A 26,671-nucleotide genomic window follows, 5' to 3' on the forward strand; every position below is an offset into this window, starting at 1 on the left:
TGAGAGGGGTCATTATCATGGTGTCACACCACACAGACTTTGATTATGAAAAATGAGATTTAACAGGATTTTGCTTGAAAATTTTGAAATTGAGTGTTGCTTCCCTTATAAAATTTCTTTCATATTGCCTGAAAGTCACTTCCTAGAAACTATGTTAAAGTTATTATGTATTAGAAAAATACTTATAAAAGATTATTGAGGATAAAAGCCTTGTTCCCATTATATTTCCTTTATCTTCTTAGTTAGCAAAAATTACTAAGACACCAATACACACAATGAACTCCAAAGTCACAAAACATAGTTACTGTCTTCAAGTAGAAATTGATACTAAGGATATTTAATAATCATTATAATGATGTCTAATAAGAAAGCAAATCTGAGTAAATGGAGTGACATATAAAAAACTGAATAGGTCTCCTATAGATTCAGAGCTGGTGAGCTGAATTTGTGCCTGAGGATATTTCCTTCATGATAGCTTCTCTGTTATCTAATTGTCCAATATAATCTTCACAGTCTGCACCTCTGAGGTTCTAAATAGTAAACATATTTATGTTACCCCAATTTGCATGGAGGTTAATTAGGAACAGAAGATCCCTTCACTTAAATAGAATATAGGTCATTCAAATATAGGTCATCCATTTGAACTGGATGTCAGAGAAATAAATTCACTGTATCACTGTATCACTGTCATCCCGTTGTTCATAGATTCACTCCAGCGGGCACCAGTAACGTCTCTATTCTTCTCAGCCCTGAGATTCTAGCAGCCTCTCCTTACTTGTCTTTCCCAATGATTGGAGGTTCTTTCAGTGTCAGGGGAGTGAGACCTATCGTAACTGTTTTTGGCATATCAAATAACACCACGGGTAGCTTGCCAGGCTCTACCCGTGCAGGTGGTATACTCTCAGTAGCTTGTCAGGCTCTCCAATAGGTAGGTATATATTGTCACCCCTTTGATAAATGATTTGCTAGAATGGGCCCAGTAATGTCTCCATTCATCCTAGCCCTGAGATTTTAGCAGCCTCTCTTTACTCGTCCTTCCCAACAGTGCTGCATTAGAAGCTTTTCAGTATCAGGGGAATGAGACCCACCATTGTTATTGTATTTAGCATAAGAAAATGCCACTGAGAGCTTCCCAGGCTCTCCCGTGCAGGCAGTAAATTCTTGGTAGCTTCCCAGGTTCGGTTCTGCAAGAGGGAGAACTAAGCTATCAGAAGTGGTCTGGGTAAGAATAAATTTCTTTATTTTTTTATTTTATTGAATCACCATAAGATAGTCACAAGCTTTCATGTTTGGGCTATAATCTCACAGTCATCAAACACTCATCCCTCAACCAGTGCACATTCCCCACCACCAATATCCCCAGCATATCCCCCCTTTCCCTTCCTCCCCCTGCCCCATGGCAGACAATATTCTCCATACTCTCTCTCTACTTTTGGGCATCATGGCTTGCAACACAGACACTGAGAGGTCACCATGTTTGGTCCATTATCTACTTTTGACATGCATCTTCCATCCCAACTGGTTCCTCCAGCCATCATTTTCTTAGTGATACCTTCTTTATTCCATCTGCCTTCTTCCCTCCACTCATGAAGCAGTCTTCCAGCTATGGGGCAATCCTCCTAGCCCTTGTATCTACTGTCCTTGGGTGTCAGCCTCATGTGCTATTCTATACTCCACAAATGAGTGCAGTCCTTCTATGTCTGTCCCTCTTTTTCTGACTCATTTCACTTAGCATGATACTCTCCATGTCCATTCATTTACAAGCAAATTTCATGACTTCATCTCTCCTAACAGCTGCATATTATTCCATTGTGTGGATGTACCAAAGTTTCTTTAATCAGTCATCTGTTTTAGGGCACTCGAGTTGTTTCTAGATTTTGGCTACTGTGAACAGTGCTTCAATGAATATGTAGGTACATATGTCATTTCTACTGTGCTTTTTTTGCATCCTCTGGATATATTCCCAGAAGTGGTATTGCAGGATCATATGGAAGCTCAATTTCTAGTTTTTGAAGGACTGTCCATATTGTTTTCCAGAAAGGCTGGACCAGTCGGCATTCCCACCAACAGTGAAGGAGCATCCCTTTTCCCCCACATTCACACCAGCACTGGTTGCTTTTTTTCTTTTGAATGTGTGCCAGTCTCTGTGGTGTGAGATAATATCTCATTGTTGTTTAGCTCCCTGATGACTAGCAATGTGGAGCATTTTTTATGTGACTTTTGGCCATTCGTATTTCTTTTTTGACGAAACTTCTGTTCATTTCTTCTCCCCATTTTTTGATGGGGTTAGAGACTTTTTTCTTATACAATTCTACCAGTGTCTTGTATATCCTTGATATTAATCCCTTATCATATGGGTATTTGGTGAATATTCTTTCCCATTCTGTGGGCTCTTTCTGTATTTTGGTCACTGTTTCTTTTGAAGTGCAGAAGCGTCTTAATTTGATGTAGTCCCATTTACTTATGTTTGCTTCCACTTGCATGGTCAGTGCTGTTTCATCCTTAAAGATGCTAAGAATAAAAAAAAATTTTAACAAAAAATGGCTCTACTGTAAAGATGATCAGATTTTTGTTTTGTTTTTTGGGTCACACCTGGCATGCTCGGGACTTCCTCCTGGCTCTGCACTCAGGAATCACTCCTGGTGGTGCTCAGGGGATCACAGAGAGTCCAGGGACTGAACCTGGGCAGGTGTGGGCAAGGCTATCTCTCCACCCTCAACACGATAAGATGTTAATAGAAATTAGTGCATAAAGAACAATCCAGGGGCTGGAGCGATAGCACAGCGGGTAGGGCATTTGCCTTGCACGTGGCCGACCCCGGTTCTAATCCCAGCATCCCATATGGTCCCCTGAGCACCGCCAGGGGTAATTCCTGAGTGAAGAGCCAGGAGTAACCCCTGTGCATCGCAGAGTATGACCCAAAAACCAAAAAAAAAAAAAAAAGAACAACCCAGCCCCCGTTGCCAATGCCTGCCTGGCTCTCCTCCTGTTGGAAGTGAGTCAGGATTTCCTGTCAGAGCCGGCATCTTCTTTGCGTCCCATCAGACCAATTCTGCCAAATTCTCAGCTGATCCTGATTTCTGCGAAACTCAGCTCAGCTTGCCATTCCCATGTACAGTACCTTGTGTGGAATAAAGGGGAGCTGTGACTGTGATGCGGGTCACATTCATCTACTGCTCCCCCTGATGCTCCGCTCACGCATCATCACTGACTGGGAAGCTCATCAGGGCTGCCAGACGCCAGCACGGAGACACACGGGGGCTCTCATGGTACCTGCCTTGCACATAGCCCACCTCAATTCAGTCCCCAGCATAAATTAAACAAATAAAACCACTTCAGTGGAATTGGGATTGCAAATTCACTCCTCACAGTATGAGGTCTGATCACCTATGATGACTGAAATCATCGAATCTGATTGCTTATGAGTATTTTTCTTCCTTTTTTATTTTTTTTAATTTAATTTTTTTAATGAGTCTCCATGAGGGTACAGTTACAGAGTTTCATGCTTGTATTAGCCATACATTACTCAAGTACCCATCCCTCCACCAGTGACCATTCTCCTCCACCAATGGGCCCAAAGTCCCTCCCATCCCCCCATCCTGTCCCCCATCCCACCCTGCCCCTGTGACAGGGCATTCCTTTTTGTTCTCTCTCTTCTTTTGGGTGTTGTGGTTTGCAATGGAGATACCGGATGGCTATCATGTTCAATCTATAGTCTGCTTTCAACCCGTCTCTCCCATCCTGAGTGGATCCTCCACCACACCTTAGTTGGCGATCCCTTCTCTATCTGAGCTGCCTTTCCGTCCAGCATGTGAAGTTGGCTTCCAAGCCATGGAACAAATATCCTGGTACTTACTGCTACAATTCTTGGGTGTTAGTCTCCCATTCTGTTGTTTTATATTCCGCATATAAGTGCAATTTTTCTATGTATGTCTCTTTATTTCTGACTCATTTCATTTAGCATGATACTTTCCATGTTGATCCACTTATATGCAAATTTCATGACTTCATCCTTTCTGACAGCTGCATAGTATTCCATTGTGTAGCTGTACCAAAGTTTTTTTAACCAGTGATCTCTTCTCAGGCATTCGGTTTTTTTCCAATTTCTGGCTATTGTAAACAGGGCTGCGATGAACATACAGGTGCAGATGTCATTTCGACTGTATGTTTTTGCCTCTCCGGGATATGTTCCCAGAAGTGGTATTGCTGGGTCAAATGGGAGCTCAATTTCCAATTTTTTGGGAAGCGACCATATTGTTTTCATAAAGAGCTGAACCAGTCATCATTCCCACCAGCAGTGTAGAAGGGTCCCTTTCTACCCACATTCATGCCAACAGCAGTTGCTTTTATTCTCCTGCATGTGAGCCAGTCTCTGTGGTGTGAGGTGATATCTGATAGTTGTTTTGATCCACATCTCCCTAATGATTAGTGACGAAGAGCATTTTATCATATACCTTTTAGCCGTTCACATTTCTTCCTTTAGAAAGTTTTTGTTCATTTCTTCGCTCCATTTTCTGATGGGTTTGAATGTTTTATTCTTTTTTTTATATTTAGTTGATTTGGATGTTTTCTTCTTGTAGAGTTCAACTAGTGCCTTATATACCCTTGATATCAACCCCTTATCAGATAGGTATTGGGTGAATATCCTTTCCCATTCTGTAGATTGCCTTTGTATTCTGGTCACTGTGTCTTTTGCAGTGCAGATGCTTCTTAGTTTAATATAGTCCCATTTGTTTATCTCTGTTTCCACTTAGTTGCTCAGTTGTGTGTCATCTTTAAAGATAACTTAAGTTTCAATCTCGTGGAGCGTTTTGTCAACTTTGTCTTCAATTTACCTTATGGATTGTGATCTGATGTTGAGGTCTTTAATCCATTTTGATCTGACTTTTGTGCATGATGTTAGGTCGAGGTCTAAGCCCATTTTTTGCATGTGGTTGTCCAGTTATGCCAGCACCATTTGTTGAAGAGGCTTTCCTTGCTCCACTTCACATTTCTTGCTCCCTTATCAAAGATCAGATGATCATATATTTGGGATTGCTTGTAGGGATATTCCACCCTGTTCCGTTGATCTGCGGCTCTGCCTTTATTTCAGTACCATGCTGTTTTAATTGTTGCCACTTTGTAGTAGAGTTTGAGGTTGGGAGGTGATGCCTCCCATCGTCTTTTTCCCAAGAATTGCTTTAGCTATTTGTGGGCATTTATTGTTCCTTATGAATTTCAGGAGTGTTTGATCCATTTCTTTGAAGAATGAGTGGGTCAGGAAGGAAATCTAGAAAGAAATCAAACAATATCTCGAAACAAATGAGAATAAAGACACATGCTACCAGAACCTATGGGATGCAGATAAAGCGGTCTTACGGGGAAAATTTATAGCTCTGCAAGCGTTCCTCAGGAAGGAAGAAAGGGACTACATAGAGAGCTTGACTTCACAGCTCAAAATCTTAGAAAAGGACCAGCAAAAGGAACCCAAACCAGACCAAAAGAAAGAAATAATAAAACTTAGAGCAAAAATTAATGATATGGAAACCCAAAAAACAATTCAAAAAATCAATAAGACAAAGAGCTGGTTCTTTGAAAAAATAAACAAGATTGATAAACCACTATCAAGACTCACAAAGAAAGAGAGAGAGAGAACCCTAATAAACCAAATCAGAAATCACAACAGGAACCAATGAAATTCAGAAGATCATCAGAGACTACTTTGAAAATCTTTTTGCCACGAAACAAGAAACCCTAAAAGAAATGGATCAATTCCTTGATTCCTACAATCTCCAGAGACTGAATCAAGAAGACTTGGAATACCTGAATAGACCCATTAATATCAAGGAAATTAAAACTATAAGCAAATGTCTTCCCCCAAACAAAAGCCCAGGCCTGGATGGATTCACTAGAGAATTCTTCCAAACATTTAAAGAGCACCTGTTGCCAATTCTCCTCATGTTTTTCCAGGAAATTGAAGAAACAGGAACTCTACCAAACAGTTTCTATGAGGCACATATCTCCCCAATACCAAAAACAAATGGAGACACCACTAACAAAGAAAACTACAGGCCAATATCCCTGATGAACACGGATGTGAAGATCCTCAACAAAATATTAACAAATAGAATCCAACAACTCATCAAAAAGATCATATATCACAACCAAGTAGCATTCATCCCGGGGATGCAAGGATGGTTTAACATTTGGAAATAAATCAACATAATCCATCATATCAACAAAAGTAAAAATTAAAACCATATGATCATTTTGATAAATGCAGAGAAAGCATTTGACAAGATCCAACACCCATTTATGATGAAAGCTATCACCAAAATGGGCTTAGGGGAACTTTCTTCAAGATAGTTGAAGCCATCTACCCCAAACCCATGGCAAGCATTATCCTCAACGGAGAAACACTAATTTTTCTCCAGTTCTGGTCTTTTCATAGAAATTTGAGATTTGAAAAGCATATCTAGTTTTTTTTTTTAATTTTGGGGTTATACCCGGCAATGCACACAGGTTACTCCTGGCTCTGCACTCAGGAATTACTCCTAACGGTGCTCAGGCGACTATATGGGATGCTGGGAACGGAACCCAGGTTGGCCTCATGCAACGCAAACGCCCTACCCACTGTGCTATCACTTCAGCCCCCTATTTTTGATATTTAAAGGGCCAAAGTCTTACATATAACAACAGTTCAAAGAATTTCAAAGTACAGTCAATTAACCCAGATGCTGAAGAAACCTGCCATTTGCCATATGTATCCACGTCACGGTAACTGGTCACTGGAAAGATAAAAATTCTGGCATTTGTAAACCTCACAGTATCTGGCAGAAGGTTTCATGCAGCCCCAGGTAAAAATATACCAAGCGTTACTGTTTTATGAGTACCTTGTGAAAAGTAGGACTAGAAGATGTCAATACTAATAGAAACATTTAAATATTTCATATGGAAAATCCCTTTAGAATAGTCCTATAGAATAAAGTTAAAGTATCCTGAACTTTTAAACTTTTAAACACCTTGGCGTCATCTCCACTGGAACTCTAGCAGCATATATCATATCCGTGTCTCCAATTAGTACTCAGCATTAACAATGAATCACTCCTATGTGATACCACTGAACCCTGGAGAATCAATGGGGGAAAGGGGAATTCTAATTGTTTCTTTCCCCAGAGTGGGCACTTGTGGGATGAGATTCTAGAGGGAGGCCATTATCATTGTTGTTCCTTCCCGGGCTCTTAACTTCAGCACCCGGAGTATAAAATCATCACATCATCTAAATTACCCCACGCAGAGGACCACCCGCTTGAGAGATCAGCACCAGTGACTCTCAGCTCTTACCATGAAGACCGTTAGGCTATGAGCCCTGGGTATCAAGGAGTCTGAAGGTTAGTACTTGGAACTACCGCTGCATCAACAAAGGGACGTTTCCTTTAGAGAAACAGATGACAAGTGCATAGAACTGAGACTCTAGGGGCCATAGGGATCTGCCTGAATCATGGCCCTGGATTTTCCAGCTGAGTCATATCCCCCAGCTTCCTCCAGGCACCAAAGATGCACCTGGGCACTGACTGGTCTCCACTGTCCTCACTCTCACCATCACTCTCTTGGTGAGGAAAAGCTCCCATCCTTACCTGTCCTGGCTGAATAACACGACAACAAACACGATTTTATTCACACATTTAAACTCACATGTGTGATGGCTTTATTTGCTTGTATTGAGCCTACAGTAGCTTGCAACTGACTTTCTGTAGTTTTATTAATAGCAGTTATTGAGGCTGGCTGTAGCTAAGACACAATGCCAACCACTGTGTTTACTTTGCAATCTTAGTCCAGAAGGAATGAAAATGAAAGAGATAACAAGATTAAGTACTTGCTGCATTATTTCAGGTACACTTGCCAAGAGTAAATATAAGAATTATATGGACCCCAGGGTGGGTCGGGGAAAGAGTCCATGCAGAAGCTGTGGCTTTACTAAACATAACCACATTCTCACCTCTGCCAGCACTTGGTCATTGAGTACCCCCGCTGCCTTTGAAAGAGGATTGCTTCCACAGGCAAGAAATTTATTAACTAGGGGCTTTATTATTAAAGCTACTAAAGAATCTAATGAAGTGGATTTCATAGTGTAGAGGAGATAGAGTGGAAGAGAATTTTGCTTAAGAAATTCAATGTTTGAAAAAATAAAAGGCTAGGGCCACAGAAAGACCAGAGGGTATTAAGAGTATGTGTGTCCTGTACGTGGCTGGCTTTGGAGCACTTTCACTCAGTACTTTCATCACCCAAATTGGCTCTTAGTGATTTTTCTGATCATTTGATTTGCTATTCCTTAAATTTTACTTTACCAAGTAATATGAAATAAATTTGTCATATTCCTGCCAAAGGGGTAGGCTGGGCGATAGGAGGGAACCTGGGGATATTGGTGGAAGGAAGGGGACATTGATGTGGGATTGGTGTTAGAATGTTGTGCGCCTGAAATAACTCTATTATGAACAACTTTGTATATCACTGTGTCTCAATAAACAATCCTGAAAAATATTTTTATTATTAAAAAGATAGCCAGTACCACAAATGATATCCACTATGTATCTCAGACTATAGATCACTGTGTTTATCATAGATAGCATTAACTATTATTATGGTGAAGTGGGGCTGGAGCGATAGCACAGTGGTTGGGCGTTCGCCTTTCACGAGACTGACCCGAGTTCGATTCCTCGGCCCCTCTCAGAGAGCCTGGCAAGCTACCAAGAGTATCAAGCCCATGGGGCAGAGCCTGGCAAGCTACCCGTGCATACTGGATATGCCAAAAACAGTAACGATAAGTCTCTCAATGAGAGACATTACTGGTGCCTGCTCGAACAAATCGATTAGCAATGGGATGACAATGATGGTGAAGTGAAAATATGCCACTTGTGATGCATGATTTTAAGATATATATATAAGAAATAGAAGGAAAGAGGATTCCTAAAAATAGCATTAGTACTAGCCACATTGTGATGGATTAATAAAAAGCAAATATGGGGGCTGAAGCAATAATGCAGTGGACAGAGTGCTTGCCTTGCATAGGCTGACCTGGTTCAATCCCTGGCACTGTACTCATGGTCTACTGAGTACTACTAGGAGTGATCTCTGAGTGCAGAGCCAGAGTATCTCTGAGCTCTGAGTATCACTCGTTATGGGCCAGAAATCAAAATATATATCAATAAAATGATTTAAAAGTATAAGTAACAAGTATAGGAGTTTCCTCATAATTGAATAAATATAATTAATTATGAGGTATTGAAGTCCAATTTCTTCTATTGCTGGGTGGGAATAACAGCTTTCCTAGAAGCAGGAGAGACTTAGGAGATCCCTGAACTATGAATGTCCCCTGATGAGGACTGACTTCCCCAAAGTGACTTTTCCCACACACACATTTATATGACCATAAGAACATGAACACTCATTTATGCTTTTCTTTTTTTTCAGAATCATAGGTTCTGCTGAGAGGACAATGGGTTCTGGAAATGATTCCACAGTAACTGAGTTCATCCTCACTGGGTTGACAGACCAGCCAGAACTCCAACTACCGCTCCTCATCCTCTTCCTCGGAATCTATGTGTTCACTGCAGTGGGGAACCTGGGCATGATCATCCTCGTCAGCCTCAGTTCTAACCTCCACACCCCCATGTATTATTTCCTCTGCAGCTTGTCCTTCATTGATTTCTGTCAATCCACTATCATTACCCCCAAAATGCTGGTGAATTTTGTGACTGAGAAAAACACCATCTCCTACCCAGAATGCATGACTCAGCTCTATTTCTTTGTCATTTTTGCTATTGCAGAGTGTCACATGTTAGCTGCCATGGCATATGACCGCTATGTTGCCATCTGTAGCCCATTACTCTATAATGTTATCATGTCCCCTCACATCTGCTTCCTGCTCACCATGGGAGTTTACATATGGAGCATCATTGGCTCTTCAATCCATACAGGCTTTGTGTTAAGACTGTCTTTCTGTAAGACCAATGTGGTCAACCATTATTTCTGTGATCTTCTTCCACTCTTTGGAATATCCTGTTCCAGCACCTCCATCAATGAGTTGATACTTCTAATCATGAGTGCATTTAACATTATGATCCCTTCCTTAACCATCCTTGCCTCTTACACCTTTATCCTCTCCAGCATTCTCCGCATTCGCTCCACAGAGGGTAGGTCCAAAGCCTTCAGCACCTGCAGCTCCCACATCTCAGCTGTTACTATTTTCTTTGGTTCCTTAACCGTCATATACCTGCAGCCATCCTCTGCGAACTCCATGGGCCAAGGGAAAATCTCCTCTGTATTTTACACCATCATTGTGCCCATGCTGAACCCCTTGATCTATAGTTTGAGGAATAAAGATGTCAATTTAGCCCTGAAAAAAATCCTGGAGAGTAGAAAACATTCCTGAATGGACCGTGTCTACTAAACTTATGCCAGAAGTAGTTTGCTTGATGATATATGTGATGTAAGTAGATTTACTGTTGAATTTGAGAAATTTAGTGCCTCTCTCCTGGAGAACACACTTCCAAATTCTACTCTGGGATGCTTTTCCTATGATTCTACATTAAATTGCTTATTTAAGAATGAGCAAAAATATAAATTTACATAATCTTGGGGTTAAATAAATGATATTTTCATTTTTAATAATGACACAAATATAAGAACAACAGTGGTGATGTTTAATATGATAATAATTATGATGATAACCCATACTACAAAGTTTTTATTAGTTATCAAGCTCTGTTCCCAGAATACAAAATGTATAATTTAATATTTACATTATTTGTTTTGGGAAGATTCCTATTTTACCCATTTATGAGTAATTAAATTGAGTTTATTTAATTGTTACAGGTACTTATGATTCAAAAGCAAATAACTGAGCCAAGAAAGTTTGACTCTAATAGAAAGTAGTACTTGGACTCTAGGTAATCATATGTAAGTTTAATACTCTCCAAGAACTCTCTCCTACAACTAAGAATGCCTAGCTCCTTACAAGATTCTATTACTTTTCTCCAGAGATTGGTAATACTATTTTCATTTTATATCATGTAATTTCATGTCAGTTTTATCTTTAATGCAGCTCTTCTATCCCATGATATTATCTTTCTGCTTTTAGGAACTCTGTCTTTTAGCCATGAACTCACTTGATTTTCTAAATTCTCAATTATTTTCTCTCTCTTCCCAATACAAACCATCCTGCTGATTAACTATTGCTAAGTCAATAGTATGTGATAGCATGTGGTATTATGTAGTTTGTCTATAGTTTCCAAATACAGTGCAGAGCTGTACACACAAATATATGTATATATTTACTACCTTTTTCTCCCATTATTCATACATCACTGAGGTCAGACATTCACTGGAAACGAGCACTATTACTAATTATTTGGCTTAATTTCCTTAGTTTCCTTATAAAGGGGGTGTCTATAATGATGACCCTTGTATTCAGCATGATTCCTTGTCCAGAACTGTGTCCAACACACAAATGGACTAAAGAAGATGAATAAAATGATTCCTGCAGGGCAGGGTGTAGACCCTTGAAGTACTGGGGCTTGAATTCATAAAGACAATGTAGTAGAGTAAGGGTTAAAGCAATCAGGGAAGTGAGGGGAAGCCTAAGCAGTTCAGAAAAACATGTCATATTTAGAGCAATATAATCAAGCCACAAAAATGGAAAATCAGAGACAACACAAAAAAGTTCATGCATCTCCTTCGAAACATTGTTTTATGTTACTCTAAGTTAGTAAAGAAAGATGTCAATGTCTAAGCAGAGAAGGGGTGCATTTAGTTGTGCAGGTTGGTAACATCACATTTAGCTGGAGAAGATGCACAAGAGAGCACCAGGCTGAGTGCAAAAGACAGGGCAGCAGCCTCTCAGGGTCTCAGCAAGATACTGCATGTGTGTCAGTGAAGCTAGAAATGAGGCTTTTGTTTTCATTTGTTTTATTTTTTAATTTTATTAAAATGAGGCTCTTAAGAGATGCTTTAACAGATTCCTGGTTCAGAAGAGTTTGGAATAGGGATGAATGAAAGTGAATGAAGTGAATGCACGTTTCTAGCTTATATTGCTAAATCAAGGCCAGATGGATGGCAAATTTCCCAAGCAATCTACTATTTTAGGTAATATTCAAGAGCAGAGTAGTTTGAATACATTTGTTTTGATAAATTCAAACTCTGTTTAGTCTTCGTTGACAGATATATGATTATGGATAGATACATAAACATGAACTTGGACATCCCTTCTGAATTATTCTTCATGATAAAACCAAAATAGTTTAAAAAATAATTTCTATGTGCATCTTAAGGGTTTTCATTATTTGTGATCAAATAATCATTTGGGGAACAATTGATTTGTTTTCTACATAGTCTGTCCTTAAGCAATCTTCAACTCTCATCGTTTCTATTCAGAACACTAAAGGTAGACAAAATCTAACCTTGATAAAAGGTCTTCTAGAAAACATTCTGGAATCTTTTCCAATAAGCATTCCAGAAACCTGTAACCACTACAATGCCCAAGATAAAAGAAACTTTCTGATAAGTATACACATATAAGAATATGCTTGAATCTGAGAGAAACACGGTAGCAAGGATTTGAGATAAGAGGTCATCTGGAGGCTTATCTCTTAGAGCCATGCACAGATCTTGATGGAAAAATATGAGTTTTGTGTACAAATACACAATCTGAAGTCAAACCCTGGTTTTATTAGAGCAGAAAAGACATCTGAATAAAAGATCTATTCTATTCATACACACATTAAAGTTTAAGAAACTTTTGGAAAAAAATACAAACTTCAGATCCTAAAATTTTTATTTCATTGATATGGTAAGCAATCTGGATTTTGAGATTACAAAGAACTCTATTCTTGAAATTTTCCACTTCTTGAAATTTTTAACTTAATCACATGTTCTATTTTTAAATGGAAGAAAACTGAGCTCATAAAGTCAGATTTCAAATATGCAACTTTATAATTCAATGTCTATATACCTTGTATTGTGGTCATCACCAAAATCTAGGTCCTAATGTGCACCATACAATTGATCCCTTTTACCTAATGCTCCCACCCTACTTCCTTCTGCAAGTGCTCTTTTGTTCTCTTGTTTCACAAGTTTGTTTTATTTCACTTGTGTGTTCCATATAATTATATTCCAGATGAGTCAAATGATGTTTTGTCTACCTTATTTTAATCCTTTCAAAGTTCCCCCAAGATAATACATATTTTAATATTTCACTCTTTTTAAACAAAAGAGCAATATTTCATTGTGTGTGTTTGTATACACACACAGAGAGGATGTGTTTGTATACACACACAGAGAGAGGATACATACACACATACACACCACATCCTCTTAAAACACTCATCCAGCCTCCAAGTCAGAGAGTGGAAACCAAAAGTTGATGCTGAGTTTTCAGGAAGAAAAAACTGAGCGTATTCCTTGAACACGTGTGATTTGAGACTATCAGATCGCTGCAGTTCTATTTATAGTATTCACAGGAACAACCCCCACCCCAACACCAGCTGAGTGGGTATAGAGATAGATACTGTTGTATATAACTACACAATGAAATACTACCCAACTCTAAGGGTAGAAAGAAAATAAAACCTTGCCCTTTCCAACAACATGAATAGAACTGGAGGGGATAATGAAAGGAGTGAAAGTGAATTTAAGTGAAAAAAGAAGAAGAAAGATAAATGTTGATGATCCTCTCATATGTGGGACACTGAGAAGCAAAACAAAGGAACAGGAAAAAATGATCAAAACCTCTGGACCTAGGCCAAAGAAGTTACAGTTGTCAGAGGAGGAACAGGGGTAGGTGGGGGAGGGAATGATCTGCAGTGAAACACTTCTGGGATTTTGGCAATGACTAAGTACAGAATCATTACATGCTTCAAAGAAGCATGAAGTTGTTTTTATAAAGCATATATAATCACATACACCATTATCTTAAATTATCAATAAATACTAAGAATTCTAATTCCAATTTGTAAACACTATCCCCTGCTATTTCATAAATATAAAGACGAATGGTAAGTTAACTTACTGTGGCAATATAGCACACAAATCAATTCATCATGATCCATGTTATAATTACACAATCCAGGACATGAATTATGAAAAGAAAAAGAAAACTTAAAAGTACTGAAATAGATACTAGATTTAAAAAAAGAGACACTCATTATAAAAAAGTGAGATGAAGCAATTTCTTTTTTAATGTAGGAGTACTGCTATTTATTGAGATAAAGCAATTTTAAGAAGCAAGCTAACAATAACAAGGGGAAAATAACAAATACCTATGATTTTGCCAGTACTGCTCCAGAGATAGAAGCTATGAAGTATGTCAATAATACAGAAAAGGGACCCTCTGCTCCTTAAAGTCTATGATCCGAGAGGTCTTCTAACCCATTTTGGCACCCAGAGCGGCTTCTTACAGAAATGCATCTATACTGTGAACTGTGCTACAATCCCGTGCCACCCAGGGAAGGATTTTCCTCTCTACTCTGTCTTTCTGTTCGGAAGATGGCAGCAGCAGCAACACCCATGTGGCGAGCACCACCTCCTAAGACTCCCAACCCAGAGGTATGAGTTTGCATTGATGTGGCTCGAAGGCGATCATGGGAGGAGAGGCATCACCAGCAAGCTCTCCACCCAGATAAGATCCGGAGCTGCCCTGCGCGAAACGGACCCTCTGGTCCTTAAAGACTGTGATCCAAGAGGTCATCTAACCCATTTTGGCAGCCAGAGCATCTTCTTACAGAAATGCATCTAGACTGCGAACTGAACTAAAATATCAGAAATCCAAAACCGCGCGGCCACGACAGCTCATAGAGCTCAAAGAGTCTTCATTCTCAGCAATGGAAAACAAATTATTAAATGATGCCTTTCAGCAGGCTTGATTGTTGGGGGAAAATTCCAAATAATAATAGTGAGTTCTCTATTGAAATATTGAATGTATTCAAAGTATAGAGAGAAAAAAGTGAAGGTCATTAGCCACTCAGGTGGGGGTGGGTGGGAGGGGGGTATATTTGGGGTTCTTGGTGGTGAAACATGTGCACTGGTGAAGGGATGGGGGTTTAATAATTATGTGACTGAGACTTAAACCCAAAAGCTTTGTATTTTTTTCACGGCAATTCAATAAATTAAAAAAAAACAACCATTAACCCCCCCCCAAAAAAAATAAATAATACTGAAAAACAAGCCAATGTCCATAATTTCAACACTAGATAGTATGATAAACTCAGAACATGTTCTCATATAGTTTGTCTTTAGTTAACTTTCATACAATGAGGTATCAATTTTGAAAATAAAACAATGCATGTTCACTTAATATTTCTAAGAAACATCAGTAATTTTTATTTTGTTTTGGGGTTACACCCAGTGGTTCTCAGGGCAGACTCCTGGTTCTGTGTAAGAGATCATTCCCGGTGGTACTTGGGGGGACAATTTGGAGTGCCAGAATTGAACCCAGGCTGGCCACATACAGGGCAAACTCCCTATCTGTTGTACTATCTATTCAGCTCTGAATTATCAATATGCTTTACAATGAACTACAGACAAAATCATTTTTTGTTTTATATTAATTCTAGATTTGACTGTTTCTCTCTCACACACACATACACATATACCCCACAAATATTCACCTTACCATACTATTTTTAATCTTTTGTTTTTGGGGCCACGCTGGCGATGCTCAGAGGTTTTCCTCGCTTTGAACTCAGGAATTACTCCTGAGAGTAGTTGGAGGGTCATCTGGGATACTGGGAATTAAATCCAGGTGGGCTGGGTGCAAGACAAATGCTGTATCCGCTGTATTATCACTCCATTCCCCTGAACATGGTGGTTAAGCGAGAACATGACTAAGGGTGGGATAGTAACTTATAACAGTCATAGCTTAATTTAAATTGTCCTTTGACCACAACACACAATTTGCAACTTTTGGCACCAAAGAAGAGCTCCATTTTATCATTAATGTCCACCATAAAGTCATCAGAAAGATAGGGAAGGAGAAAAAAATTGTTATATCAATGTTCTGAATAAAAGAATCTATTAGATTTTAATTTGGTTTCGGTTATTTAATAATTTGGTGATTTACAAAAGTCAATATAATATGTATAACATGTGTCTCTGTATTGCTCCTCAAACATTTCTATTTTAATGTGAGAGAGACCTTATTTCCTTGCAAGACCAGCCAAGAACTTTTCATATCCAACAAGTGCTTTCATGCAGCACAATATCCAACAAGTGCTTTCATGCAGCCTCCTAGTTAGTAATTATTACTTAGTAATAGTTAATAATATTCCAAGTATTACTATTTTATAAGTACTTCATGATAAATAGGTGTAGAAGAGAGCAATAGAACAAAAATCATTCAAATATTGCATCACATGTTATTTCCCCATGATAAGACATTTTACTCCTATGGAAAAACCCTTTAGAATAGTCCTAGATAGTGTATATTTTTAAAGTTTCCTGAACTTTCAAACATCCTGGTGTTAAATCCACTGAAACTCTAACAGTATGTAGTGTATCCATGTTTCCAGTTTGTACTCAGCAGTAACAATGAATCACTCCTATGTGACACCACTAAACTCTGGAGAATCAATGAGGAAAAGGGAAATTCTAATTGTTTCTTTCCCCAAGAGTGGGCACTTGTGGGATGAGAATCTAGAGGGAGGCCATTATCATTGTTTGCTCCTTCCCGGGCTCTTAACTTCAGCACCCAGAGTATAAAACCATGCATATTGTCTAACCGCCCCATGCAGAGGGCCACCCGCTCCACAGAGATCAGCACCAGTGACTCTCAGCTTTTACCATGAAGACCATTAGGCTATGAGCCCTGGGTATCAAGGAGTCTGAAGGTTAGTACTTGGAACTACCGCTGCATCAACAAAGGGACGATTCCTTTAGAGAAACAGATGACAAGTGCATAGAACTGAGCCTCTAGGGGCCATAGGGATCTGCCTGAATCATGGCCCTGGATTTTCCAGCTGAGTCATATCCCCCAGCTTCCTCCAGGCACCAAAGATGCACCTGGGCACTGACTGGTCTCCACTGTCCTCACTCTCACCATCACTCTCTTGGTGAGGAAAAGCTCCCATCCTTACCTATCCTGGCTGAATAACACAACAAACACGATTTTATTCACACATTTAAACTCACATGTGTGGTGGCTTTATTTGCTTGTATTGAGCCTACAGTAGCTTACAACTGACTTTCTGTAGTTTTATTAATAGCAGTTATTGAGGCTGGCTGTAGCTAAGACACAATGCCAAGCACTGTGTTAACTTTATAATCTTAGTCCAGAAGGAATAAAAACTAAAGAGGTAATAAATTTAAGTACTTGCTGAATTACTTCACGTACACTTGCGAAGCACTGTAGCACTGTCCTCCCATTGTTCATCGATTTGCTCGAGCAGGCACCAGTAACATCTCCATTGTGAGACTTGTTACTGTTTTTGGTATATCAAATATGCTTGCCAGGCTCTGCCATGGGGGCAGGATAGTCTTGGTAGCACAGCAGGTAGGGCGTTTGCCTTGCACACTGCCAACCCAGGTTCGATTTTTCTATCCCTCTTGGAGAGCCCGGCAAGCTACTTGCCAAGAGTAAATATAAAAATTACAGGGAACTGGGAGATGGCTCAAAGGGTTTGGGTGCATACTTACATGGTTTGGAGTTTAATTCCAGTAAATGTGTGCCCCTTCGCATTGGGCTGGGAGTTGGCCCACAACACTGCACTTCTCTCCCTCACCAAAAGAGAATTGTTTCCATGGGCACAGAAAATTGTCTAATTAACTGGGTGTTTCACAATTAAGGTCTTTAAAGGAACTAATGAAATCAATTTCATATTTAGAGGAGATAAGAGAGAAACTTGCTTCAGGATATGCAAAAAAATAATAATAAAAGTCTAGGACGAGAAGATAATTCAAAGGTTAATTAAAGTTAAGGCTTTTGTCTTGCACACTGTCCATCCTGATTTTGTCCCTGGCACCACATATGGTCCCCTGTGCACTGCTAGGAGTGTACGAAGTCAGGAGCAAGACCCAAGTACCATGACATGTGGCCCCCAAAAACAAACAAAAAGTCGACTCAGCACTCTTTAGTAAAATACCCAAATAATGTGACACTTGAGCGAACATAAAAAATCTTGTTGCCAGATGATGTAAATCCTTAAATCATGAAAAATGTAATTTAGAAAGATTTCATGTTTCTGTATGACTTTATGTATTAATGTAGAAAGGATTAGCATGAGAGTGTGCTCAGGGGAAAAAAAAACATAATTTCAGCTATGAAAGAAATAAAAAGTGTTGGTCACATAAAAAATTGTTAGAAATAAGATAAAAGATTAAAATTAACATGGAAGAGTTGGATTTTAATTACCATTAAACACAGATCCTAAAATTGTTATAGCACTTTGAAGAATCACTTAATTTTCACAGAGGACAGATAAAATCTTTTAAAATTTTACAGTAGGTTGGAGACTAGCTATATTTATCTCTTATGGTCCAAGCAAGTATGGGTTTGATACAGAAGGAGAAGGACACAGAATGATCTCTCTCATATGCAGAATATAAGGAAACATAGTAGGGGGCTAATAACTGCCCACTGGCAACAGAAACTGAGAGCAGGTTCCCTGGGAAACTTACTGCAGTGGGAGAGGGGATGATAGAGGATTTGGGGTCACAGGGACAATGGTGTAGGGAAGTGGATACTCTGATGGAGAGTGTAGCGTTACTATATTATATGCACGAACCCCTACCATCGACTGTATTGTAAAACCATGGTGTCTGAAATGAATTAAACTCTAAAAATAATAAGTATTTTAAAGAAAAAAAAGTAAAGGGGGCTGGAGCAATAGTACAGTGGGCAGGTCATTTGGCTTGTATGTGGCCGACCCAGGTTCAATCCCAGAACCACATATGTGCTCCGTTGAGCCTGTCGGGAATAATCCCTGAGCCCAGACCCAGAAGTAAGCCCTGAGCACTGCCAGGAGTGACCCCAAATCAAAAATAAGCCCCAAATGGTATGGGATTGAGAATTCAATCCATTCTTTTCTAAGGTAATACCAGACCCTATTAAAACAATAGAATCATGGAACACTGAAGCTCTAAGGGAAGTTACAGCACATTCCCTCCCATCCACAGGGGGCTGTGTCCATAAACAACAGTAGCTGCTCTGCTCTGACATTTCTGAAAGCTGACATGTTTACCTTTGTTGTGAAACCCTGGTATTTCTTCCCCGTAGTTTCAAACTGCGAGTTTGATTTCACTCTTGAAATAAGAGAGCACAGCACATTATTTCAAGAGTGAAATCAAACTAGTGGTTTGAAACTACGGGAAGAAATACCAGGATTTCACAACAAAGGTAAACATGTCAGCTTTCAGAAATGTCAGAGCAGAGCAGCTACTGTTGTTGATGGACCCAGCCCCCTGTGGATGGGAGGGAATGTGCTGTAACTTCCCTTAAAGCTTCAGTATTCCATGATTGTATTGTTCTAACAGGGTCTGTTATTACGTTAGAAAGGAATGGATTGAATTCTCAATCCCATACTGTTTGGGGTTTAATTTTGGTTTGGGGTCACTCCCAACAGTGCTCAGGGCCTAAGTGTGGTAGAGGATCCACTTGGGATGGGAGAGGCAGGTTGAAAGCAGACTATAGATTGAACATGATAGCCACCCAGCACCTCCATTGCAAACCACAACACCCAAAAGGAGAGAAATAACAAAAAGGAATTCCTGTCACAAGGGCGGGGTGGAATGGGGGGGACAGCATAGGGGGTGGGGAGGGACCCTGGGGCATCGGTGGAAGAGAGTGGGCACTGGTGGAGGGATGGGTACTCGAGTAATGTATGACTGTAACATAAGCACAAAACTCTGCAACTGTACCCTCAAGGTGACTCATTAATAAAATAAATAAATAAATTGCAAAAAAAGAGAAATAAGAGCACAGAATGAATCCAATATCTCTGAAATAAAGCACTATGCTGGACACTGAGAAAACTTTCATGTCTTATAGACCTTAATTCATAAAATAGCCTCAATTCTCTTAGCCATTTTTTTTTTGGTGTTTTGATCACATCTGGAGATGCTTAGGACTGGAGTAATTCCTGGCTCTGCACTCAGGAATTACTCCTGGCAGTGCTCAGGGAATCATACATGATGCTGGGGATTGAACCATGGTTGACCGTATGCAAGGCAAATGTCCTACCCACTGGACTATCGCTCTGGTCCCAATTCTAGCCACTCTTCAAGGAAAGGAAGTCTGGACTATGTTTCAGAAGTACCCCACTTTTTCTACATCACATAAAGTATTGGATCTTTTTGGGGGATTGATTTTGGGAACCAGACCCAGCAGTGCTTTGGACTATTAGTGCCTCTGCGCCCAGAAATCACACCTGGAAGTGCTCAAAGTACTATGTGTAGTGCCAGGAATGAAATCAGGATCAGCTATATGCAAGGCAACTGTTTTGCCCCCTGTACTACCTCTCCAGCTGTGAATCTAGACTTAAAACAATTACCCAACCATTCTCGAGTATAAAGACATGAATATCTATTTTCTTGAGTTCATTCTCGTGATAAATCTAAAGACACTGAGACTTGTAAAAATATAATCACGTTGCCTTCTGGTCTTAAATACAAAGGAAATTTTCTAATTATATTTTGCACATATTCAACTATTCAATATCTCTTGAATACTTCAGTGTCCAGAAAGTACATGCTTTTATTAGTTTAAAAATAGCATAACTTTACATTGCATTTGTTTTCAAAAACATCCTTTAGTTTGGAAAAGAAGAGTAGTTCTCTGGAAAGCAGCTCCTTTACTACAAAGTCCAAATACCATAAGCAATCATAGTCCCTGGCTTCCTGGCCAGTTTTAAAACACACAATATAGCTGGGTCATTCTTTTGTGGACCCAGGATTAATCAAATTAGAAGCTGGAAGACTGGTCCTTAGGTGCTGGGAAATCTAATGGGGGAAAGGCACAAAGTCCACTCACTTAGCGGTACCATTTCTGTTTGTTGGGGGCAGGCCTTGGCAAAGGATGCTAAACAGTAGTACAACAAAAGCTCAGGTCAAGATACTGGTGGATGCCATCCCACTGACTATTTTAGTCAAGATTCTAGGGAGGAAAACTGCTCACAATAATATAGTGGCGAATAAAATATATTTACCACTATATTATTATAAGATGTCAAGTTCCAATTCTGTACAGGTAAAATGATATGACATTCCCCAATGTTACCTCAGTAAAAACTCTTAATTTTTGTTTGTTCTTGGGTACCACACCCAGCGGTACTCAGGGGTTACTCCTGGCTCTGCACTCAGGAATCACTCCTGGCAGCACTCAGGGAACCAGATGGAATGCTGGAGTTCAAATCCAGGTCACCCACATACAACACAAGTGACCTACCCACTGTACTATCACTCTGGCCCCAGCAAAACATTTTAATAGCAAGACTGATACCACTACTTTTCCCAGACTAATAAATATTGTGTTATTATAGACATCACATAATATTATGCTAGTAAAATGAAAATATGCCATTATCATGGTGACTTTAATATAAATATACATATATACAGATATATGGACTGGAGCGATAGCATAGTGAGTAGGGCATTTGCCTTGCACTTGGCAGACCCGGGTTCAATCCCTCCATCCCTCTCGGAGAGCCCGGCAATGTACTGAGAGTATCCTGCCCGCACAGCAGAGCCTGGCAAGCTCCCTATGGCATATTCAATATGCCAAAAACAGAAACAAGTCTGACAATGGAGACATTACTGGTGCCTGCTCGAGCAAATTGATGAACAACAGGATGACAGTGCTACAGTGCATATGTGTATATATATACATACATACATATATATGAGATATGAGAGAAAAGAAGATCCCTAAAAAATAAAAGCAGAAGTACTATTCATCGTGATGGACTTAAACATCTACATATAGGTGTTTTCTCTTTATATTGAAGGGTTTTGAAGTTCACAATTTTTTCCATTGCTCAATTCTGCTTTTTCAGAGCGGGAGAGACTTAGGCGATCCCTGAATTATAAATCTCCCCAGATGAGAAATAACTTCCCCAGAGAAACTACCCCACCATGTTTATATGTCCACATGCACATGAATATTCACTTATGCTTTTTTTCCCCTTTGGAATCTACAGAGAGGACAATGGGCTCTGGAAATGATTCCACAGTGACTGAGTTCATCCTCACTGGACTAACAGACCGGCCAGAACTCCAACTACCGCTCCTCCTCCTCTTCCTAGGAATCTATGTGTTCACTGCAGTGGGGAACCTGGGCATGATCATCCTCGTCAGCCTCAGTTCTAACCTCCACACCCCCATGTACTATTTCCTCAGCAGCTTGTCCTTCATTGATTTCTGTCAATCCACTGTCATCACCCCCAAAATGCTGGTGAATTTTGTGGCTCAGAAAAACATCATCTCCTACCCAGAATGCATGACTCAGCTCTATGGATTCCTTATTTTTGCTATTGCAGAGTGTCACATGTTATCTGCCATGGCATATGACCGCTATGTTGCCATCTGTAGCCCCTTACTCTATAATGTTATCATGTCACCTCACATTTGCTTCCTGCTCACCATGGGAGTTTATACATGGGGTATTGTTGGATCTTCAATCCATATAGGTTTTATGTTAAGACTGTCTTTCTGTAAGACCAATGTGGTCAACCATTATTTCTGTGATCTTCTTCCACTCTTTGGAATATCCTGTTCCAGCACCTCCATCAATGAATTGATACTTCTAATCTTAAGTGCATTTAACATTATGGTCCCTTCCTTAACCATCCTTGCCTCCTACACCTTTATCCTCTCCAGCATTCTCCGCATTCGCTCCACAGAGGGTAGGTCCAAAGCCTTCAGCACCTGCAGCTCCCACATCTCAGCTGTTACTATTTTCTTTGGTTCCTTAACCGTCATATACCTGCAGCCATCCTCTGCGAACTCTATGGGCCAAGGGAAAATCTCCTCTGTGTTTTACACCATCATTGTGCCCATGCTGAACCCCTTGATCTATAGTTTGAGAAATAAAGATGTCAATTTAGCCCTGAAAAAAATCTTGGAGAGTAGAAAACATTCCTGAATAGACCGTGTCTACTAAACTTATGCCAGAAGTAGTCTGCTTGATGATATATGGAATGTAGTAGATTTACTGTTGAATTTGAGAAATTCGGTGCCACTTTTCTAAAGAGCACATTTCCAAATTCCCCTAGAGGACACTTTTCCTTTGACTCTTACTATATTGCTTATTTATGGATAAGTGCTAAGGATAAATTTCCACACTCTTGGGAGTTAAATGAATGATAGTTTTGTGTTTAGTATTAGCACAAACAAGAGCAGTTGTGACGATGGTGGTGATGTTGACTAGTTTTGATGATAATAACCCACATTACAAAGCTTTTATCAGTTACCAGGCTCTGTACCCAGACTGTGATGTGAGTAATTTTATTTAATATTTCCAGTATTTCCACAGGGCAAAATCTACATTATTATCCATTTAATCAAGATTAAATTAAGTTCATTTAGTTTGTATAGACACCCATGGTCTTAAAAATAATGAATTATTGATCAAGCAATTAACATTAGAGTCTGACTCTGTGAGTAACGATTTCATTCAGAGGAAAAGTTGGACTCCAGGTAATTTTAGGAAAATCAACATATACTCTCCTAATATAATTCTATTATTTTATTCCAGAGACCATCAATGTTAGTTTCATTTTATGTCATGTGCTATGGTGAAAATGATCAAAATCTTCCAAATCTGTGCTGATAAAATAATATTAAAAATGGAGATTAAGTATAGAGGTTTTATAGACTCAAATTATTAGTCTTGTAGTTTTTGTTTTTTGGGGTTTTCTTTTGTTTGTTTTTGCTCTTGGGGGCACACCTGATGATGCTTAGGGGTTACTCTTGGCTCTGCACTCAGGAATTACTTCTGACGGTGCTCACAGAGACCATCTGGGATGCTGGAAATCCAATCCTGGTCAGCCGTGTGTGTGAGGCAAATGCCCTACCTGCTTAACTATTATTCCAGCCCTCAAATTATTAGTCTTGATAACAATAATTTGTATAAAAGCAGAAAAACATCATTGCCTTATATTTATTTATACCAGCAATGTTTATCTATTCAAGAAGCAACTTTTAAAGTATAACAAAAATCCTGCAAAGCAAAATCAATTTCAGATGGCTCATGAGATTTTGCTCCATAATTTATAGATAGTTGCTATTTCATGTCAATTTTATCCTTAAAACATCTCTTCTAGGGGCTGGAGCAATAGCACAGCGGGTAGGGCGTTTGCCTTGCACGCGGCCGACCTGGGTTCTAATCCCAGCATCCCATATGGTCCCCTGAGCACCGCCAGGGGTAATTCCTGAGTGAAGAGCCAGGAGTAACCCCTGTGCATCGCCGGGTGTGACCCAGAAACCAAAAAAAAAAACATCTCTTCTATCCTATTATATTATTATTTTTCTGCTTGTGGGCATTTTGTATCTTAATATCATGAATTCCTTTGAAATTCTGAATTCTCAATTGTCTTCTCTCTTTTCCCAATTCAAACCATACTGCTTATTAACAATTGCCAGATCAATGTTATACTTTTGATAGCCTGTAGTTTCCAAATACACTGCAATGCTTTATATGCATATAAGCATAAAGGCATGGTCTTGGTGCAAGCTGTTATAACTTAGGAAACAGGACCCCATGAGGAACGACAAACTTAACTGACCTGAGGACTTAGTCTGGGATTTATGGTAAAAGCCTTGCTCTCAGAGCCCAGATAATTGAGTGTTGGATCTTTGTCTCTTACTGTGCTTATCCAAACAACTGCAAGTATTGATAACTTATACAACTAGAGAGAAAGATAAAAGCAATGTAGATGTTTCTGGGACACAGAGTGTATCCTCAAGTTAATTTCCTCTGCCAAATATTTATTTATGTAAATGACTAATTTATTTATGTAATTTATTTATTTAAATGACTAATCTCACCTAAGTCCTTACTTCAAGCCCCTTCAGATGTTCTATAAAGATGTTCTGCATTAAACGGGCCATTTTCACCATCGGGCTGTGGTCCTCTCTCCCTGTCTCTGTCTCTTTTCTTAGGAGGCCTGGGGAGGACCAGGAGGCAGCTCTGGGCCACTGAAAGCACAGGGCATCGCAGCACCCCTACATTTTACTTAGTGAACACACACCCCTCAATGAGCATTCAGGCTTTTCCCATATCTTAGGTATTGCAAACAGTGCTGTAATGAACATAAGGGTTCATATATCTCCGATGATTAGAAATATATTTGCAAAATTTAGAAATACAATTGTAACACAAGTTGAAATATTATTAAACCTAAATAATTGAACTATATACTTTTACACTTTCACAATTCTTTCATCTGTTTTGATATTTCTTTTAATGTTGTTTATTTTTCACCCTTTCCCCTATCCCTTTCAGTTTCTTTTTGTTTTTCTTTTTCTCTTTGTTTCATTGATGCTTCAGGGCTTTTCCTAGCTGGATGCTGTGGGGTCACCCCCTGTCCTAGGCCTCAGAATCATACCCAGGCTTCCTATATGTAAAGTCTGTGTTCAGCCCTTTGAGCTATCTCCCTAATCCCCTTCTAATCCTTGCATTATATATGTTTTCTTTTTTTGTACTTAGGAATTATGCAGTCTTTTTAAGAACTATGCAATTAAGTATAGTTAATTGGCATGTTAACAATTAAGTATAGTTAATGATAACCTGGCAAATTACCAAGGATATACTGCCTGTATGGCAGAGCCTGGCAAGCTACCTGTGACATATTTGATATGCCCAAAACAGTAACTATAACTTGCTCTTCATGTTCCTGGAGTGAGCAGACACCATTGGGCTACACGAGCACATGACAGGGACGAATGGAAATGTTACTGGTGCCCGCTCAAGCAATTGATGAGCAACAGGATGACAGTGATACAGTGATACAATTAAGTGCCATAGTCCTTAGGCAAATTTGCATGAATTTTTATTGAATAATAATTCATAGGCACGTTATATTGGCTTCAAATTATTAGCACAAAATGATTAGGTATTTTTATGAATTATTGACTACCACAATAAGTCTAATTAAAATCTTTTATCATACATAGTAGTTTATATAACACTAATTTAACCCAAGTTTAAAATCTTTAAAATGGGACTGAACCTGATACTTCTAACCATATTTTATAAGTGCTCCATGAGTGTGTCAAATTTACCTTAATTCAAACACAATTCTATGAATGTTTCCAATTACTTCTCTTTTGGTGGGGAGAAGATTATACTACATAAGAAAAAACATGGAATTTAAAATATAGATGCTTAATAACAAAATACTTCCTTTATAGGTATAATTTAACAAAAAGTTATTAATAGTAAAGGTAAATTTTACATTCATGTTATAAATTCTCATCCTACAAGAAAAATCTTTATCCTATTTCTAATCCCAAATCCAATTACCATGGTCTAACTTCTGAATCAAGTAAATACATTACCTATGTATACATTCCCATATGTTAGAAATGAGTTTATTATTTTAAAATCCCCATCCCTATTAACATGAAGATAATATGCCTAGACATGGGCTGTTCTCAAACCCAGCTATTCAGGGATATGGGCTGTAAATCCATAGCCCTGACTCAA

At 39.2% G+C, this 26,671-nt stretch overlaps 2 protein-coding genes across 2 annotated transcripts; both read left to right on the forward strand.

Moving 5' to 3' along the window:
- Positions 1-9,472: 9,472 nt before the first annotated feature.
- LOC129403438 (putative olfactory receptor 8G3) lies at positions 9,473-10,411 on the forward strand. The gene has a single exon (XM_055131904.1). The coding sequence runs from the start codon at positions 9,476-9,478 to the stop codon at positions 10,409-10,411; it is 936 nt and encodes a 311-aa protein (XP_054987879.1). The 5' UTR covers positions 9,473-9,475.
- Positions 10,412-22,114: 11,703 nt separating this feature from the next.
- On the forward strand, positions 22,115-23,107 carry LOC101544503 (putative olfactory receptor 8G2). Its single transcript, XM_004605130.2, has one exon. It carries the CDS (start codon positions 22,115-22,117, stop codon positions 23,105-23,107), a length of 993 nt encoding a protein of 330 aa, XP_004605187.1.
- The last annotated feature ends 3,564 nt before the right edge of the window (positions 23,108-26,671 follow it).

The sequence above is a fragment of the Sorex araneus genome, chromosome 3 (assembly GCF_027595985.1).
Source record: "Sorex araneus isolate mSorAra2 chromosome 3, mSorAra2.pri, whole genome shotgun sequence".
Lineage (NCBI taxonomy): Eukaryota > Metazoa > Chordata > Mammalia > Eulipotyphla > Soricidae > Sorex > Sorex araneus.